The sequence below is a fragment of the Pseudorasbora parva genome, chromosome 18 (assembly GCF_024679245.1).
Source record: "Pseudorasbora parva isolate DD20220531a chromosome 18, ASM2467924v1, whole genome shotgun sequence".
Taxonomy (NCBI): Eukaryota; Metazoa; Chordata; class Actinopteri; order Cypriniformes; family Gobionidae; genus Pseudorasbora; species Pseudorasbora parva.
The window spans coordinates 4,387,069-4,407,876 of NC_090189.1; the positions used below are offsets into that span (position 1 = coordinate 4,387,069).

General features: G+C 39.2%; 1 protein-coding gene across 2 annotated transcripts in view; it reads right to left on the bottom strand.

Moving 5' to 3' along the window:
- The window catches only part of LOC137046497 (zinc finger protein 501-like), a 47,840-nt gene extending 36,518 nt beyond the window's left edge, over positions 1 to 11,322 (bottom strand). The window contains exons 1-3 of one of the 2 annotated variants that reach the window (XM_067423753.1): positions 10,319 to 11,322; positions 6,012 to 6,122; positions 506 to 1,351 (exon numbers count right to left, since the gene is read on the bottom strand). In XM_067423753.1, coding sequence (XP_067279854.1) covers positions 506 to 1,351; positions 6,012 to 6,069 — 904 coding nt within the window. In that variant the 5' untranslated portion in view covers positions 6,070 to 6,122; positions 10,319 to 11,322. Of the gene's footprint in view, positions 1 to 119; positions 1,352 to 6,011; positions 6,123 to 8,728; positions 8,860 to 10,318 lie in introns of those variants that run through there. The other variant, XM_067423751.1, reaches the window with a different exon arrangement.
- Between the last annotated feature and the right edge of the window lie 9,486 nt (positions 11,323 to 20,808).

The window sequence follows — 20,808 nt, forward strand, 5'->3', positions numbered from 1 at the left end:
TCAAATACTAAAGCTACTGCCAAATATATAACTGCAAGTATAAAGTATTATTTATTACTACACACTTGGTCAATGTTGCACAATGTTTAACCCCTTGATTGTGAGTACATTTATTCATTAGATCACACAGGTCGTGTGCATTTTTATTCCCTTTGTATCAAAAAATACAGAGCATTTCTTTAAAAGCAGAAAATATTTAAATTAAAAAAGTGTTTGTGCTCAAGCACAATTAATGATAATTGAACTCTTCAAAGAAACAAAACATATCACTTCATAAATCACAGCATTTTACATTAACAGTAGTTTACACATTAGTTTACAGAAATGTCCTTTTACAAATAATCAAACTTTACTACTAATTTTAGGAAATTATTTTTAGATTAATCAAGCAAACTCCAACTTTTGCTTACTCTCAATGTCAAATTGTTACTTGTATATTATTTGTGAGTGATGGATCTGAACATACAATTTTTTTTTCATTTAGGCATCTTAAGGCAATGCTTACTCTTATGTCTCTGTAGATTATATGATTTGGTGAAACTCTTCCCACATGAAGAGCACTGGTACGGCTTCTCTCCAGTGTGAACTCTCTCATGATCTTTCAGGTTTCCTGCCCGAGAGAAACTCTTCCCACATGAAGAGCACTCGTACAGCTTCTCTCCAGTGTGAACTCTCTCATGATATTTCAGGTTTCCTGCCCGAGAGAAACTCTCCCCACAGTGTGAGCACTTGTACGGTTTCTCTCCAGTGTGAATTCTCTCATGAACTTTCAGTGTTCCTGACTGAGCGAAACTCTTTCCACAGTGTGAGCACTTGTGCAGTTTCTCTCCAGTGTGAATTCTCTGGTGTGTTTTTAAGTGGCTGGATGTACTGAAGGTCTTCCCACAGTCAAAGCACAGATAAGGTCTCACACCAGTATGAATACTCTCATGGTCTTTTAAAGAGTTCAGGCGTGAAAAACTCTTTCCACATAAAGAACAAACATGAGGCTTCACACCAGCATGAATTATAAGGTGTCTTATTAAGTCTGATGCCGCAACAAATGTTTTCTCACACTGATCACAACTAAGAGATCTCACTCCAGAGTGACGGCGCAGATGATCATTGAGATGACTTTTCTGACTGAATCTCTTTCCACACTGAGAGCATATATAAGGTTTCTCTCCAGTGTGAATCCTCATGTGTTTCTTTAGGTATTCTTTATGTTTAAAACTCTTTCCACACTGAGAGCAGCTGAAAGATCCTTTGACTCCAGTTTTTCGAGCTTGTTTTAGTGTGAAATTCTTTTCGGTCTTTGAAGCGAGTGTGTTTCCATCTTCATTTGTGAAATCTTCAATTATTTCCACCGGGTCTAAAATCAACATATTAAATTCATTATTCAATAAAAGAAGAACAAATGAGAAACAAAAATAAATATGATTCAATCTCAATTCAGCACAAATCCAGTCTAATAAACTCAGCAAAAAAAGGAGACATCCCTTTTCAGGATATTGTACATTAAAGATAACTTTGTAAAATCCAAATGAGCTTTACAGAAACAATTATTGCACATGCACCTGTGAAATAGTCCTTAAAACACACACCCCCGGTTGTACAGTCAAGGCTAAAGCTAGTCTCAGACTAAAATACACGCTTGAGCTTGAGCTTGAGCTGAAAGAAACTTGCACTGACACACTGTATCTTGAAATATGTCACTGTCACAGTTCAGTCTCAAGATGCACACTAGTGCTGGGTATATCACGCTTTTTTATCACTGGACCTTTATTATGGCTTAATTTACAGTCAGGAATAAACATTGCAAGGACAAATATATATATATATATATATATATATATATATATATATATATATATATATATATATATATATATATATATATATTTATTATTATTCAAGTCAGTTAATAAAGCTAACAATTTAGTTTAACATGTCAGTAAAATGAAAATATAATCATTGATTTAAAATTAATAATAATTTGCCAGCAGCCATATCACCCTGTAGCCCAAGACTAGTTTCCCGCTGAAGCTAAGCAGGGCTGAGCCTGGTGAGGCCAGCAGGGGGCGCTCAACCTGTGGTCTGTGTGGTTCCTAACGCCCCAGTATAGTGATGGGGACACTGTACTGTGAAAGAGCACTGTCCTTCGGATGAGTCTCTTAAGAGTCTGCGTTTGTGATAATATTTACTTATTTCAAAACGCTAGCACGCTCTGTCTGGATGCATTTAAATCTGCTCTAAGTTTGCGTTTTTGTCACCTATCACACATGCGCACTTCAATAAGCCGACAGAAAGCAGGTTAATACGTTTACATGCAGCGCGAAATCGGGTAAGAGGCAAAAAACTACCTGTCCCGATCAGTTTATGCTTACGTCATTTATGACCGTACTCCGATAAAAGAAAACAGGTTACTGTGTTTACATGACCATGTTCATTGTTGCCTTATTAGGCATAATCGGCTTAAGAACGTGCATGGAAACACACCTACTGTGTGTTATAGTAGACGAAACTGTGGCGCTCATTCACACAGACACGGCAGACTTCAGATTTCAATAGCAGTCTTTTTGAGCTTTAAGATTCACAGATACTAGTACGTATCCATATCTGATTCATTGCACATTGTCGTTTAGATTTTTTTAAATACTAATAAAATAATTTAGTTCAGTTAGAGAACAGATTAACTACAATTAAAACTGAACGTGCAGCGTGAGCCGAACGAGTCAGATCTCATTCATCACGAGAGCGAGGAGTGTAATGTAAAAGTGCCTATTTAAGGGAGTTTGTCATTGTAGTGTTTCTTGTTGTGTTTTTCATTAAGAATAATGGGCTAATGAACCCACCGTTCAAGAAACCCACCCCTGCATTGACGCCAATTCTAAACCGAAAGGAAAATGCGCACGGCCGCTCTGCCATTCATTCACAGCAGCATGAAAATTTCCTCACCATCCCATCTCTAACAGGTAAAAAAGGATAATACATTTTGTTTCTATTGAAATTGAAACTGGTATACCAGATGAACCGGTTTACTGTCCCAGCACTAATGCACACCAGTAATGTTCTTAAAGGGGGGGTGAAATGCTGTTTCATGCATACTGATCTTTTTACACTGTTAAAGACTTGGAATCCCATACTAAACATAGACAAAGTTTCAAAAACTAAAGTTGGACGTTTGATGGGAGTATTTCTTTGTCAAAAATACTACTTCCGGTTAGTCATAAGTTTCGGCAAGTTTTTTGCGATCATGCGTCCCCTTTGACGTTAATGGGGGCGAAATTTCCTTGTATGAGCCTTACGGACAATTCTACCGGAAGCGCGTGAGAGAGAGAGAGAGGGAGAGAGCGAAAGCAACAGGCTACGCCCATCAAAGCGCTGGCTTGTAGGATGCGCTGCACAGGTGATGTGCACAATTACAATGTCACCAAAAAAGTGCGTTTTTGGTTGCCAGACCAAGACAGTCCTGCACAGATTCCCCAAAAACCCCGCGGTAAGGCAACAGTGGATGTAATTTGCTTTTCCGGATCAGCAACTGAGTTGCGCGAATGTTTATATCTGTTCGCTGCATTTCGGTGCCGACTGTTTCATAAACAAGGCCCAGCTTGACGCCGGCTTTTCCAATCGCCTAATGCTGAAGGATGGAGCAGTCCCAACGATAAAGGTCCCAACGTTAGAACCGCGGGCGGTGAGTGAGACTGCTTCAAATGTCTGTGCCTATGCCCATCAAGTAGCCCAAACATGATCACGTATAGTTAATTGATCAATGGAGCATGCGATGTGTAGTGCGTGTACATTTGTTTAGCTGGCCACTATATGTGTAACTTTATGTTTGTGTATTGTAAAAGCACTCCAAACAACAATACACACAGAGTGGGGAAATATGTTGAACTAAATAAGCGCGCTTCTTCATTCAAATGCGCTACTATTCCGTGTCTTTCTATGTAAACACTAACTTAGCCTGCCGTGCAAAACCAGTCCGCTTACTGTCTACACAAACCACGCGTAAACACACAAACACACGTGCACAACTGCACTTCCCACATGTACACCTTCAAAGACAAAAATACGACGATATAATTCAAGTATAAATATGTAAATAACACAAGCCGCTAAGCATATTATATAGTTAGTGTATAACTTGTACCACATACAGACGTCCTGCTCTAGTCGTTTTTGCTGCTGCTCCTGTTCAACTGCAGCCTCTGGGTCTGATTCCGGATCATAGATGTATGGCTGTATCTGATTAAAAGCCATATTTTTATTTTGAATAAAGTTTTTTTCCCGCTGTTAGGGATGACACAGCTTTACGACGCACTCGACTCAACACAATAGCAGCGGCGCGCACACGTCATTATTTAGCTCCGCTCACACGATACGCCCCCACCCGCTCTGCTTTTTTCGGAAAGACTCGGAACAGCGCATCTTTCTTATATAATTATAAAAAAAATAAAGACTTTTCGGAGATATGCAGGATGCAATGCTACTCTATAGATACTCAAGATTGACATGACACTGTCAATCGGGGGTAAAACACTCAGTTTCAGTCAATCTCATGTCAATCTTGAGTACCTATAGAGTAGTATTGCATCCTTCATATCTCCGAAAAGTCTTTAGTTTTATTATATTTATAAAAGAAATATAGGCTGTACCGAGTCTTTTTTTCTGAAAAAAACGAGCCCCTGGAGGCGTATCGAGTGGGCGGAGCTAAAGAATGACGATCGCGAACAAAGCGGTGACGTCCTCAAGCGTGGAGGAACCCATGGCTATCTCAGCTAATAGATATATGATCCAGAATCATTCGGAGGCTGAAATAAATTGAACAGGAGAAACAGCAACAGCAGGACGTCGGTCTCTGTGGTATGGACTGTATTTAGTGGCCTGTCAACATTTGTGTGTGTTTACTCGCAGTTTATGAGGACATGATTCGGTTTATGGACTATTGTATGAGACTAAACCTTAGCAGTAGCAAGCAAAACGGTTTTTCACGTCAGACTAGTGTAACGTTATACAGAGAACAGCAATGGAGTAACCGTTAGCGCATTTGAATGACGAAGCACGCGATCGTGTCGTTTACTGATGTTTACTCACGAGACGATAGCCGACAGCACAGACATCTGAAGCAGTTTAACTCACCGGCTGCTTCCAAAGCAGGACCGAACCTTTATCGCTGGGACCGCTCCGTCAGAAACACACTTCTTTGGTATGATTTGGTGAAGTCCTGACAGCAGTGGCGTGGAAATCCACTTTGAGACGTGACTGAAGCGATGTTGTGAAGCTTCCCGTCATTTCTGCGTTCAAATCGGTTCAAATGCAGCGCTGCCTTCCCGGAATGCTGTGCTGAAGCGTTGAAGTCGCTCGACGTCACTCATAGGAATAAAGTGGAGCGCGGCACGACATAAGTGTTCACGGGCGACTGGATCTGCAGCTGAGAGTGTTTATGGGCGTGCATTTCCTCTCTCGCTCTAGTCACGCGCGCGCACCCTACCGGGAGAAGAGCCCGTACAGCCCATACAAGGACCTTCCGCTCTTATTAACGTCAAGTCGAGCCATACTCGAAAAAAACTCTCAGAAACTTGTGAGAAACCGGAAGGAGTATTTTTAACACAGAAATACTCCATCAAACGTTCAACATTAGTTTTTGAAACTTTGTCTATGTTTAGGATGGGAATCCAAGTCTTTAACAGTGTAAAAAGCTCAGTATGCATGAAACAGCATTACCCCCCCCCCCCCCCCCCCCCCCAGGCCTCAGGGCGTAACAGTTTATAGGTGGAAGAAAATTAATATCACAGTTGCAATAACTTCGGACATTAAAGAAATCTTTCTACTGCCTCTGAGAAACACCAGGAGAAAGATGCCCAGGGTCTCTGATCGCCTGTGTGAACATGTCATAGTCCTGCTGCAGGAGGCATGAGGACTGCAGATGTGAACAGAGCAATAAACAGAAGTGTCTGTAATGAAGAAATAAAAGTTTATTTTTTTGCTGAGCTTAGTATCTAGTTCTAGATGTATTGTTATACACCAACCTGTTTGTTCCTCTGTCTCTTCATCAGTCGTTCTGCAAGATTCTTCCTCAATCTCCATCTTTTTCAGTAGTATTTCAGTATGTCAAGTAGTCCTGATTGATTCTTCTTCTCCTGTGGGAAGATGGAAATATTTTGATATTATTATTAATATAATATTACTCAGGTGTTTTACTCTAATAGTAGTGTAACATGGGGGAAGATGCCCCCCTTAAGGCCGTCAACACGCTGCATGCGTATCGGCATTTATGTTAACCTATAGACTTTTTAAACATCTAAATATGTAAACTATTAATATGCATGCATGTCAAAATGAAATATAAACATCTTTTACTATTCTATTTTGCCTGGAAATGCTTCAAACGCAAGCGTGTCACGTGAAAAATAGGCATGCAAGCGTTTTCTACCTAGCCTAGAAATCTAGACACACCCTAGCGGCAGCAAATCTAATCTGCCGCGAGTGTCGTCTAGCAACTCTCAATACCCTTCTGAGCTGTAAACGCCAAACGCTGGTCGGGCCAATCACATCGTGTATAGAGTCGTGGGTGGGGCTTAACATAATGACGGCCGAGTTGCGTTTGCGTGCTTCTAGTAAACACAGAAACTGGCGAACGGCGGCGGTCTTTCGAATCAGCTCTGACCGCGACTCTGGAAGACTTGGAGTTAAGCTTTTCTCTGAGAAAAGAACAAAGAACGGCACTGAAGTCATTCTTAAAAGGGAAGATGTGTTCGGAGTTTGGCCGACCGTATACGGCGAAAGTTTAATCTTTCAACTAGCTTCGCTTCACCTTCGTTCACCTCTGGTTGTTTGTAGCGCTATCCTATCTCGTGCAGAGGGAGTTTGAAAGACAACCGTTTATCCGCCCCTCGGATTGAGCTGTCAATGGTGAGTTTCCAGACCAAACATCTTGATGTGGGTCTGACTTGTCAGGCTATTTTCTACCCTGTTCACATGGGAGGCGAAATAAATGGACTGCAATTATATAGTACTTTCAACAGACCTATTGCCATCCAAAGCGCTTTACATATTTCCTCACATTCATACGGTGTGTTATGAGAGCAATTTGGGGTTAGGTGTCTTGCTCACGGACATCTCGACACTTGGTCAGGATTGAACCACCAACCTTCCGGTTTGTAGACAACATGAACCACTGAGCCACTGCCGCCCCAATAAGAACGGATGCTTGCAGTGTGTTGCCGGCCTAAAACCAATAAGGATTTACTTTTAAACTAGCAATTTAGATATAAGTGTATCGTGCAGGATGATTATGAATCAGCCAATGTGTTATTATAGGAAGTAAATAGAAACATTTGCTAATTCTGCTGTCATACCATGAAATGTAAAATATTAAAAGAGGGGTAAATTGGCCCCTACTGGGGTAAGATTGACTTTTACAGAATTTATACATTCCTTTTAATATAATTATTATTTTAAATATGTATATATCTTGTCAAGCACCATTAATGCAAAATACTAAATCAACTGTTTTATTTAACATTTTATTTTGTCAATTTAGTTGAAAATTTGAATAACTGATGACAGACAAAGCAGAATCCCAGTAAAAGAGATTCGGTTACACTTTATTTTGTGGTGTCATTGTTACAGAATAAATATATATTTAAGTACTGAGTAATAGTAATTATTAACTACATGTACTCTTACTATAGGGTTATGGTAGGATTAAGATTTGATTGAGGGTTAGCTGCATTAAATTATGCATAACTTACTGTTATTACAATAATGTTAATATTTCACAAGGACACTGTAAAATAATGTGTAACCAGATATTCATCTGACAGGTAAAATTATGTACCGGCTTATGAATATTTACATATTTAATTGCCCATATTTTATCTTAATCATTAATAATAATAAATGAATAATAACCCTATTCATTAAAATAATTATTACATTTAAAAATAATAACACCAGGCCTCTTAGCGCATACTGTGCCAATTCTTGGTGGCTCATCTTACCCCAAGTGTCTAATTTGATCTTTTTCTTCCATATAAAAACTATACCTTTTACTCCATGAATACAAAGACATTAATGTGTCTACAAATCCCTTATTACATTTTTAAATTCAACATCATAAATCACTATTTTCCAGAGACACAACATTAGATAATGTGACTTCAAAACTTCTCAACTAAATCTCACAAATGATGAAAATTAGTAATTTTTAGTAATTCAATTACTAAATTGAAAATAGTGTAGCCATTAAACAAAAGTGCTGAGATTTTTCTATGGCCAGGACGGGGTTCATCTTACCCCATGTTTAGAAGTTTAGCACCAATTCTATGATTTTATTAACCTTAATGTTGCGGGAATGATTAAATAATGCCAAACATCCAACGAGTGTTGTGTTTGTCTACTATAGCTGTTATTTCTTCATGGTATGTAGTGCTTATTTTCTCAACAGTAGTGTTATTATCAGAAATTAGCGCTATATTTCTATATACTATAGTTATTCAACTATCAGTTCTCAGTCTCACAGCAGTGCAGAGAAAAGCTGAAAGAATATTGATGAGGGTTGATCGCTGTAATCAGACATCATTAAACGTGTGAATATGTGCAAATTACAGACAACGATCGCTAATCCGAGATGAAGATTTAACGAAATACTCTGTATTATACACTGTAGGAAATTAATACACTGTAGGAAATAAATTGTCAGATTTAGATATCTCCCTTTAAAAACATTAATACATGTACTCACAGTCGGATAAACAGCAGATTTACAGTCATGAACTACGATGGAGCCACAATAAAACTTCTCGAGGTTGAAATTAAAGCAAATGGCGGCATCTGGAGGAAGATATGTGACGCTGCCAAACTGCCAAACTCCCGCCGCTGAAGTGAGGGGCGGAGCTTATTCAGACTGTGATGACGTGTTTTAATGGTTACCAGTATCATAAAGTTTTTTATATTTTCATTTTTTTTTAAATGTATGCACATTTATAACACTATTCTTTGTATTATATTAAAAAACAAAATGACTAAAAACTAGTTAAGGCTGCTGTGAGGGTGTTCCTAATCCAGCAGGTGTGGGAGTGACGGTGACATATTTCTCTCTTCTGACTGCTGTTATCAATCTCTCTCAGTTTTTTACTCCTTTTGAAAGTTGTGAAAACACTATCGTGGAGTCTTTATTTAGCTATAATCCTACACCTAATTTTGTTTTATATGAGCTCAGGGCCGGATTGAGACTCATTTTCAGCCCTGGAGTTTCATGCCTCAGACCGGCCCACTTTAGTTCACGACAGACTATATTAAAATAATGTGATTCCAACCTCAGAGTATAAGTCTGCATAAAGTACACTATTCTCTAGAGCCTTATAATTCTTTGTATTTTTGAAATATATCATTTTCATTTCTTTGCAAAAACAGTAGCTTAAGTTTTGCTTCACAGTGAAGATTTATTAGAACAGTAAATAACAGGACAGTATCAGAATCTCTTTTTTTAAGAATTAGTATTCATAAATATCCAAACATTGAAATGAAGAAAAGATTTTTAGTTTTTTTTCTTGAAAAAACAAGTCAATTTCTTATGTCCTTTCACTTTCGTCTAGTAAATGTATCTTGAATTAAGAATATTTAGATATTTGAACTGGAAACTCAAATGAACATATAAAATAACAATAACCAAAGATAAGAACAAAGATAAACTAAAACAGTTATAAAAAGAATAAAACGATGATGCATAGATAAGATGGAGCACATCTGATCTGTTCAGGAAGATGGTTCAGCTGCGGCTGGCACCTAAAAGCAGACTCTCCTTGCTTTGAGTGAACTCTTGGTATTTCTAACTGACTTGATCCTGATGAGCTGAGTGATCTTTTGGATTTGGATTTAATCAGCATATCTGCAATATATTGAGGTCCTAGATCATTGAGTGATTTATAAAGAAGTAAAAGTCCTTTAAAATTGAGATGTAACTGGAAGCCAGTGTAAAGACCTGAGGACTGGTGTGATATGGTCATATTTTCTGTATGAGCTGCGGCTGTCTAATGGTCTTTTTGGGAAGGCCGGTGAGAAGACCATTACAATAGTCCACCCTGCTAAAGATGAAAGCATGAACAAGTTTCTCTAAGTCTTGCCTGGAAACAAAGCATCTCAGATGATAGTATGCTGATTTAGTTATTGCTTTGACATGACTACTGAAACTCAGGTCTAACTCCAAAATCACACCAAGATTCCTGACTTGATTTTTTAGCCTCAAGATTCGCGTTCACTTTGAGAATCTCATCTTTGTTTCCAAATGTAGTGATTTCAGTTTTGTCTTTGGTTAACTGAAAATGGAGTTTACCTGAGTCTGGAGACGGCAGCACTGCGGATGATGAGTATACCAGCGTAGTATAGTTTTAAAATCATTTCAGCTCAGAATTCACTTTCAGACAGCAGCACGTTTGAATAACTTCTGTTTGCGTTCTGATGTGGATTCTCATCCCTGTATAAAGCAGAAATAGTTATATGCCATGCAAAAGACTATTTGCGCTAACCATTATCATAGTAACATGTTAAATAGGACTACTTGAAGAAATCAGATCAGGGCCGTGCACAGGGGGGTGGCCCGGTGGCTAGAGCCACTGCCACTTTGCCCTCATCGGCTAAGGTGCCCCTCTTGCCCCCTTCCCTCCCTCACCCTCAGAGGATTCCCATAAAAGCGTAATAAAAGCGTTCTGTTCCGCTAAAAATCCACTAATTCCGCTAATCCGTTCCGTGTTTTCCCGCTCCCTCCGCAGCATCGCTCACAGTCTGCAGCGGGGTCCGCTCTCTGTGGAGACGACAGTTCCAGAATGTCGTCCCATTAACGGGTAAATCACAAACTACAGTCTACATTACAGACAGTGGTTGATCCGCGGAATTATTAGTTTGTTTCTTTCAACAGTTCAAACATAGATTAAAAGCTCCAGCATGCCAGCGGGTAAATCGTCATATACTGTATACTGAATAGCTGACAGTTTGTCACTAGGCTATTTAACTCCTGTATAATAGATATCCGATTATAATACATTTTTGTGAGTTAACACTTGTATCTATAACATGTCATATTTATGATATTTTATTTAGACCATATTAATTGTATACACAATAATAAAAAAAAAGGTAGGCTAATAAAGGCTATTATAGATATGAGTTGTATCAGGGCAGCCTACAATAGGGCTAAAGCACACCCTAAGAAAAATGTGGTAATTTTTCAAAAAAGTTCATACTTGTGCAAAAAATATCTAGCAACGTTTGCATTATTTTCTGTTTATTTTGATGAATAAAATAACATTCTGTTATTAAAAAACTGTTGCGTATGATTTACATAAATTATAAACAAGATCTTTGTCTCAAAATATATTCAATAAATGATTCTTATTTGCTACTTAAATCTCCAATAAAAAATAAAAATAGAAAAGAGATCAAATTAGCCCAGAATCAACTTTTTGGAAGAATAATTAGAACAACATAAATGTGATTAGTACTAAAGCCTAACAATTGTATTCATTCTCTATATTAAGATGATACTCAACCCCCTTATAGTGCCCCTTTTTTGGTTTGGGCCACTGCCCCTCAAAATGTCTGTGCACGGCCCTGAATCAGATATATCATAGCGTCACAGGGTGAAGGAGGATAAAGACAGAATTCAGGTTCAAACGACAATTGATGCCGCAGTCCAGAGATATGCCGAATTCCAGGTAACCCATGTTTTTCCGAACTTCTACCCATGAAAGTTCACTGGAACAGGCGTTAAACTTGTGACTTCCCACCCAAACTCGTATTAGAGAGATGTACTCCCAGTTAGGAGTTCTGACGTCACATATCCCGCAAAACAACCTGGCAGCCCCTACGGATGTGGTATTTATGAAAGTCCTACACTGTAAAAAAAAAAAAAAAACTGTAAAAAAACGGTTATTTTCTGGCAGCAGGGGCGCCAGAAAAAGTCTAGTAAAAAAACAGAAAAATACTGTCAGGAAAAAAACATAGCTAAACTGTAAAAAAACAGTAATTTCTTATCCTATAATTACAGTTTATTACTGTTATTCTACACAAAAATCTCCTTATAATACAATAAAATCTTTTACTTTTAACATACTTCAATTGTTAAAATACAGTCATACACCTCTAAAACACAGAAAAATTATATTTAAAGAATGATAAAAAAAGTTTAAGTACAGATAATTACATGTATGTGTGTATGGGTATATATATATATATACACTGTAAAAAACAGTTATTTTCTGCTAAGAAAGAAACCAAGTTGATCAAGTTTTCAGCCTCATGAACTCTAATAAATCAATATTATTATTTCTGACCAATATTTTACCAACAAAACTTTGTTACAGTAGAGCAGACCTTCTGAACTTGATATTGGGGGGAGTGTTTTACTACACACAGGCATCAAGAATCAGCATGTGAATCTCAACAATGGTGACATGCTTCATGCCGCAATGCATGCTGGGAGCCAACGTAGTATTAAAATGAGTGCTCCCAGCATGCATTGTGTCATGAAGCATGTCACCATTGTTGAGATTCATATGCTGATTCTAGATGTCTGTCTGTGTCTAAAAAAAAATTCCCACAATGTATTTAAAAATCAAAATTCAGAATGACTGATCTGCTACAAAAACAAACTTTGGTGGTAAATAAAATATACCAATATTTAAAACAAAACATTTTAATCATGAATAAAGTAGTCAACTGTTCTCTAGATCACTTGATCATTGGTTACAACATTATTTGCAACAAATTATGTGTTTTGTTTAACACTGTTACAAACTCATACAATTTGCTCAGACTCAAACTGCCCAACTAAAGGAAACACTCATCACCAAAATGGTAACCAAACATTTTCAATAAAAAGTCTACATCTGAACCTGTTCATACATATACACATAGCAGCATTTGCAACTCGATTCGGAAACCCATAAAATGTACATTAATAATAGACGTGGTTAGGAAATTTAGGGGAGAATTAGTCAGTGCAAAAAAAATAACAAAATTAGCTTTTTTTTTTTTTTTTTGCAAGACAAAGTTAAAAGATAAGTTGAAAACCTACAGATACTATTATTTAGCCTAAAAACTCGCTTTAACAAGCACATTATCTTGTTAATGTGTTAAACAAGACAATACACATTAAAAATGTTAAATGACTGCTGATTTCTACATTACTTTCCTTTTTCCTATTTTCGCAGAAAAAAATCTGTAAAAATACAAAATTACATAATCAAACTTATGTAAAAATACAGAAATTTCCTCTTAAAAAACGGAAATTTCATTAGCAGATCATTACCTGTAAAATTACTTCTTTTTTTTACAGTGTACATTAAAAACCAAATTGTTTATTAAAATGAGGTATTGCTCTAACTTTTTTATCAGCAAATGTTATGCATTATCAGCAGCTTTTATAGAGTCAGCTAATGTTCAGTCCATTGTTAGGGGTTGACAGTTTTGACCCATAGACCAGATATGCGAAATGAAGACCAGGAGTCGGGATGTTCAATCATCTGAGAGAATTTTACTGAAGAATAGTTTGCAGTTTCATCGGTAGAGTCAGCTGCAGAGTCTCTCAGGGCGGTGGCAGGCCAGACTCTACTCTACCTTACACAAAATTACCACACCAGTTATACCAATTTCAAGGGCATGATTTACATCATTATGGACACGTGGAATATTACTGATTGGCATAAAGTCTAAACAATGTGTCACACGAGAATAGATAGGAGATGTTGTTGTTAATGAGGATGTATACATCAGACAATCCCAAGATTGGGGTAGTGTTGACTTCAGGGGGAGTCCTAGAAAGACGCCAAGAGGTCTAGGGTGTGAGAAAAGCGGTCCAATCCATTCCATAGACCTGCACAGAACATGTAACACACACACACACAAGACTCTAGGGCACATCTCTCCTCCAAGGTTAGTGCAGCAGTGAGCTTATCAACAGAACAAGATATCAACACCACATGACAAACAAATCTCCAGAAAGAAAAGTATAGCTAATGTCATCTACCTTATTCTATAAAGAAATATAAAGACAAAAATGTACTTCTATCAATGGGAAAAATCACACTATATAAATTGGAAGAAATCACAATTGGGAGACTCAAATCCTCCCACCCCTTCCTGTCCTGGGGTTACTAACAACAGGCAGGATTCACCTCTTGGAAGTTCTAACTTTCTCTCCAAGGCCCTGTTGTAAGTATAAAGTATAAATACACAGAGTGAAGGAGGGAACTAAACAGGCACAGGCGGAAGACAATGAACTAATCAGGGCTAAGCAAACACAGGTGCAGACAGAGCATAATTGTTACATTACGACTCCCTTGAAAAGTTGCGACCTTGGTTGTAATGAGTGGTTATTTCAGTCAAAGTTGCTCCTCTATCAGCTTGAATCATTCGGCCCATTCTCATCTGACCTCGGCCCGTCTGGCACCAATAACCATGTCATGCTCAAAATCTGAAAAGAAAGTCACCTTTCTTCCCCATTCTGACATTCAGTTTGGAGACCAGGACCACACCCCTAAATGCATTGAAGCAACTGCCATGTGATTGGTTGATTAGATGATTGCATTAATGAGAAATTGAACAGGTGTTCCTATCCTTTAGGTGAGTGTATTTTGCTATCATAACTGAGCATTTTCTCAATCGTTGGTATAAGTAGCAGTTGGTGGTAAATTAGACAAGAAATGTAATTTTACATCTTCATGCTGATAACGTTTCTTTAGTTATTCATCAATCCTGCAGCCAGAACCACTGAAGTTAAACCACCCTCACTAACGAAGATGAGAATCAAGCAAATTAAATAACTAAAATAATAAAGCAACTGCCGAATATATAACTGCAAATATAAAGTATTATTTATTACTACACACTTGAGCCCCTTTCACACTGCACGTCGGACCCGCAAGATTCCCGGAACATTGCCGGGTCGCCTTCTGTGTGAAAGCAACCACGTCCCGGAATTGATTACCGAATGGAACCCGGGTCGGGGACCTAGTAACATTGCGGACTCGACCCAGGACGAGCGCTGTGTGAACAAAAGCCGAAACTAATGCCGCAACGTGTATGTAGTTATCGTGCGACTCCTAGAGCTTGTTTTTTCAGTAATACAACCCTGCAGTGCCAGAAGAGCTAGTCGGTGTTTTAAACGCAGAGAGTGTTCGTATACAAAAGAAACTAAAATTAAACAAGCAGAAATGTGCGCAAACTGGACACAAGTCGAGACCACGGAGCTCCTTACTATCCGCGCTGAAGCTGAGATCGCTCGCCGTTATACGTCACATCCGGATGTCACGTGTCAACTCGATCCAGGACCGTTCCGGGTTGTGTGGGAAAGCGCACATATTACGGTATTTCGCTGGCAGTGTGAATGGACCAAATCTAGCGGCCCGGGAACAAATGCCGGGTCAGATTATCTTTGTATTTGCTGGAATCGCAGTGTGAAAGGGGCTTTGGTCAATGTTGCACAATGTTTAACCCCTTGATTGTGAGTACATTTATTCATTAGATCACACAGGTCGTGTTAATTTTTATTCCCTTTGTCTCAAAAAATACAGAGCATTTCTTTAAAAGCAGAAAATATTTAAATTAAAAAAGTGTATAATTTCTATTTGTGCTCAAGCACAATTAATGATAATTGAACTCCTCAAACAAACAAAACATATCACTTCATAAATCACAGCATTTTACATTAACAGTAGTTTACACATTAGTTTACAGCAAATGTCCTTTTACAAATAATCAAACTTTACTACTAATTTTAGGAAATTATCTTTAGATTAATCAAGCAAATTCCAACTTTTGCTTACTCTCAATGTCAAATTGTTACTTGTATGTTATTTGTGAGTGATGGATCTGAACAGTAAAAAACTTCATTTAGGCATCTTAAGGCAATGCTTACTCTTATGTCTCTGTAGATTATATGATTGGGTGAAACTCTTCCCACATGAAGAGCACTGGTACGGCTTCTCTCCAGTGTGAACTCTCTCATGATATTTCAGGTGTTCTGACTGAGAGAAACTCTTCCCACATGAAGAGCACTGGTGCGGTTTCTCTCCAGTATGAACTCTCTCATGAGCTTTCATGTGTCCGGCCTGAGAGAAACTCTTCCCACAGTGTGAGCACTTGTACGGTTTCTCTCCAGTGTGAATTCTCTGGTGTTGTTTTAATGCACCCAATGTACTCAAGGTCTTCTCACAGTCAAAGCACAGATAAGGTTTCACACCAGTATGAATACTCTCATGCGCTTTTAAAGAGTTCAGCCGTGAAAAACTCCTTCCACAAAAAGAGCAAAAGTGAGGCTTCACACCAGCATGAACTTTAAGGTGTGCTTTTAAGTATGACTCAACAACAAATGTTTTCTCACACTGATCACAGCTAAGAGATCTCACTCCAGAGTGACGGCGCAGATGATTATTGAGATTACTTTTCTGAGTGAATCTCTTTCCACACTGAGAGCATATATAAGGTTTCTCTCCAGTGTGAATCCTCATATGTTTCTTAAGGTATTCTTTATGTTTAAAACTCTTTCCACACTGAGAGCAGCTGAAAGATCCTTTGACTCCAGTTTTTCGAGCTTGTTTTAGTGTGAAATTCTTTTCGGTCTTTAAAGCGAGTGTGTTTCCATCTTCATTTGTGAAATCTTCACTTATTTCCACCGGGTCTAAAATCAACATATTAAATTCATTATTCAATAAAAGAAGAAAAAATGAGAAACAAAAATAAATATGATTCAATCTCAATTCAGCAAAAATCCAGTCTAATAAACTCAGCAAAAAAAGGAAAAATCCCTTTTCAGGATATTGTATTTTAAAGATAACTTTGTAAAATCTAAATGAGCTTTACAGAAACAATTATTGCACATGCACCTGTGAAATAGTCCTTAAAACACACAGCCCTGGTTTCACAGTCAAGGCTTAAGATACTCCTAGGAGTATCATTGCAGGTACTGCTAGGAGATTGCCTGAGGGGAAGCTAGTGCCTCTGCCCATCCCTGAACCCCGTTGGACTCACATTTGGGTGGATTTCATGATGGATCTTCCTCTTTCTCAAGGATTCACCTGTATCTTGGTCATCGTGGACCGCTTCTCGAAGTCATGCAAGCTCATTCCGCTCAAAGGATTGCCTACTGCTCTGGAAACAGTAGAGGCACTCTTCCAACACGTCTTCTATCACTTTGGGCTCCCGGAGGACATCGTATCCAACCGTGGACCCAAGTTCATATCCTATGTCTGGTCAGCCTTCTTTCGTCTCCTGGGAGTATCCATCAGCATATTTTCTGGGTACCATCCTCAAACTAATGGCCAGACTGAGATCAAGATTCAGACTTCAGGAGAGTAATATTCATCCAGACCAGGATTGTTGGAGCCAATATCCACCCTGGGCCGAGTACACCCAGAACTCCCTCCGGCAGTCCACCACAGGGCTCACCCCTTTCCTGGGATATCAGCCTCCTCTCTTCCCATGGTTGGCTGAGCCCTCGGAGATCCCTGCAGTGGATCATTGGTTCAGACAGAGCGAAAGGGTCTGGGACTCAGCTCACATGCAACTCCAGCAGGCAGTCTGGAGACATAAGGCACAAACTGACATCAGAAGAAGACCCACACCGCAATACCAACCTGGACAAAAGGTTTGGTTATCCACCCGGGACATCCGTCTCCAGCTGCCTTGCCGTAAGTTGAGTCCCCGCTACATTGGACCGTTCACCATCGAGAGGCAGCTGAATAAAGTGCCATACCGATTCAACCTCCCTGCACAGTACTGCATAGCACCATCATTCCAAGTATCACTACTTAAACCCTTCACTGACCCTTTGGCTCCTCCTTCCACAAAGCCTGGTGGTGATGCCATACCTCCTCCTCCTGTCATCGATGAGGACCCCAACATCTACCGGGTGAGAGCTATCCTTGACTCACGGCGGCGGGGATTCACAGCTGGAATACCTAGTGGACTGGGAGGACTACGGTCCCGAGGAGTGGTGCTGGATCAACAGGAATGACATCCTAGACCTCAACCTTCTGACTCAGTTCCACCAGGACCAGCCTGACCGACCCACTCCTCGAGGGCGTGGCAGACCCCTGTGGAGGAGGGGGTACTGTCACAACCGCACTGCTTGCACCATCAGACATGGACACTTACGCCATGCCCATTCTTTCACAATCACCGGAATTCTGATCACCTGTGCATCATCACCAGAGCCACATATAAGCACGCCACACACTACCACTCATTGTCTGGTCTTGCACTGAACCCCCATATGTTACCAGCGTCTACGAACCTGTGTATTACTTACCTGTTCCTGTCCTCATCATCGTTTTCATCTCCTGCCTCGTCTTTATCGTCCTGTCCATCTACAAAGGAAAGTAAACAGTCATCATTCGTTCTGTGTTCTATGTGTCAAGATATCCTTCTGTATTCTGCTTGTGTCCGATACTTGAATCATAAACTGTTTAACATTGCACTTACCTCTGTGTCTGACACCGGGTGTGCGAGAAAAAAACTAATATTTGAATCCCAAAATTGAATATCGCATACCAACTCACCGAACGAATATTTGGGTCCAGCCCATATAGATACAGCTGTTGTTTCAGCATTGTGGTATTTGAAAAATATGTGATATTAAATCCAGTATACCAGATGAACCGGTTTACCGCCCAGCACTAATGCACACCAGTAATGTTTTAAAGGCACATTTATGATTGAACTCAGGCCTAATCCTGACTTAACCTAAGCCCTGTCTGTGAAACCAGGCCTAACAGTTTACAGGCAGAAGAAAATTAATATCACAGTTGCAATAACTTTGGACATTAAAGAGACCTTTCTACAGACTCTGAGGAACACCAGGAGAAAGATGCCCAGGGTCTCTGATCGCCTGTGTGAACATGTCATAGTCCTGCTGCAGGAGGCATGAGGACTGCAGATGTGAACAGAGCAATAATCAGAAGTGTCTGTAATGAAGAAAGTGGGAGGACTTTCTTTTTTTTGCTGAGCTTAGTATTTAGTTCTAGATGTATTGTTATACACCAACCTGTTTGTTCCTCTGTCTTTTCATCAGTCGTTCTGCAAGATTCTTCCTCAATCTCCATATTCAAGGTAGCATTTCAGTACGTCAAGTCCTCCCTCATGATTCTTCTTCTCCTGTGGGAAGATGGGAATATATTGTTATCATTATTAATATAATATTACTCAGGTGCAAATGTTTTACTCTAATAGTAGGGTAACATGGGGTAAGATCACAGTAAGATCACAGTAAAAGAGATTCGGTTACACTTTATTTTATAGTGTCATTGTTACAGAATAAATATATATTTAAGTACTGAGTAATAGTAATTAACTACATGTACTCTCTTGCTATCGGGTTATGGTAGGATTAGGACAGTGCCGTTTCTAGGCATAGGCAAACTAGGCGGTCGCCTAGGGGGCAAACCGCTGGGGGGCGCCAGTGAGCCCCCGCCCCAACAAGATTTTTTAGTTATTTCTTATATATTTTATTATTAATATTTCGTACTTTTGCTATTTCAAGGCATTATGATTAGTTGCGATTATTGGAGTGAAGTCGCCATGGTGATCGTGGCGCTGCTGTAATGAAATGAGATCATGTAGAGGGCGGCAGGGAACGTCGTCATCCGTGGCGTTGTAACGCTTGTGTCCGAGTGAAAAATGCGGATAGCTCACTTAATGTAACTGGAGTGGATGCAAACACGGAGGCGATTAACATCAAACAGATCGCACTTTATTCCCCGCTGAACCCTCATCACAAACTCCCTTTCCGTCCACAGCATTACTTAAGAAAACAAAATAACTGACTGTTAGCAACAGAAAACAGAAAATAATCCCCACACATGATGGGAGCTCAAGACTCAGTGCGCACACACACAAAATGCAGACTTCGTTTGCTGGGAGCGCGCGCAACTCTTAAAGGGGCCACACTATATTTCTACTCGTTACAGCGTGCTTTAGTTTCATCATCATTAAAAGTTCAAAGCCATCAGGTGCTCAGTATCGTAAAAAGAAAAAAGAGGAAATATAAAAAAGAAAGCGAAATATACATGTTAGCCTACTTATTGGTTACTTGTTCTCTACTAAGCTGGTCGCTCTATCATAAGGTTGAGCAAAACATTACACTGAACATTAGTACTGGACGGACCACACGCCATGCTCATTTCAGGTGCAGAACATTATAGCAGTTCATTTGAATAACATTTTTTTTTACATCAGAGATAGCTGTTTAGTGTAAATTGATCAAGTAGACTAATACTGTCATAACCATGGGCGTCACTAGGCCCTTTTTTATGAACTTATGCATCATTTTTTGAGGTGTAAAACTTTATTTCGTAACACGTTATTAAGATAATGTTGGAATAATGACACAGACATAGCCTGGCGACACTATTTCATCTTAACAGCGTTTGTCCCAGACATGTTTTACTTCAACTGCGCCTGAGATAATTATTTATTTTTCCGAGATGATTCTTACACTTTACAACAAATAAATAGCTTTATTTAAACTGAGTCGCTATGGCAACCGGAAACTTATTCCAGGTGCTGGAGAGGACAGCAGACAAACTGTGTGTGCACGTGGCACATTCGACTAACAGAAACCGTGCAAACATTACGTTGTCTTGACGCCAGCCAATCGCTGCATTGCTGATCGAAGTTTCGAGTATCGATGCATCTGCCCTCTTCAGGGAACACAGGCACACAAAGTGATCGCAGATAACTTTATCCAGATATTTTAATCCAATCCGCAAATTCGTTTGAAGAACCAAATTAGCCAGAGATCAGTTATCAGGATTAAAAGATCTGGGATCT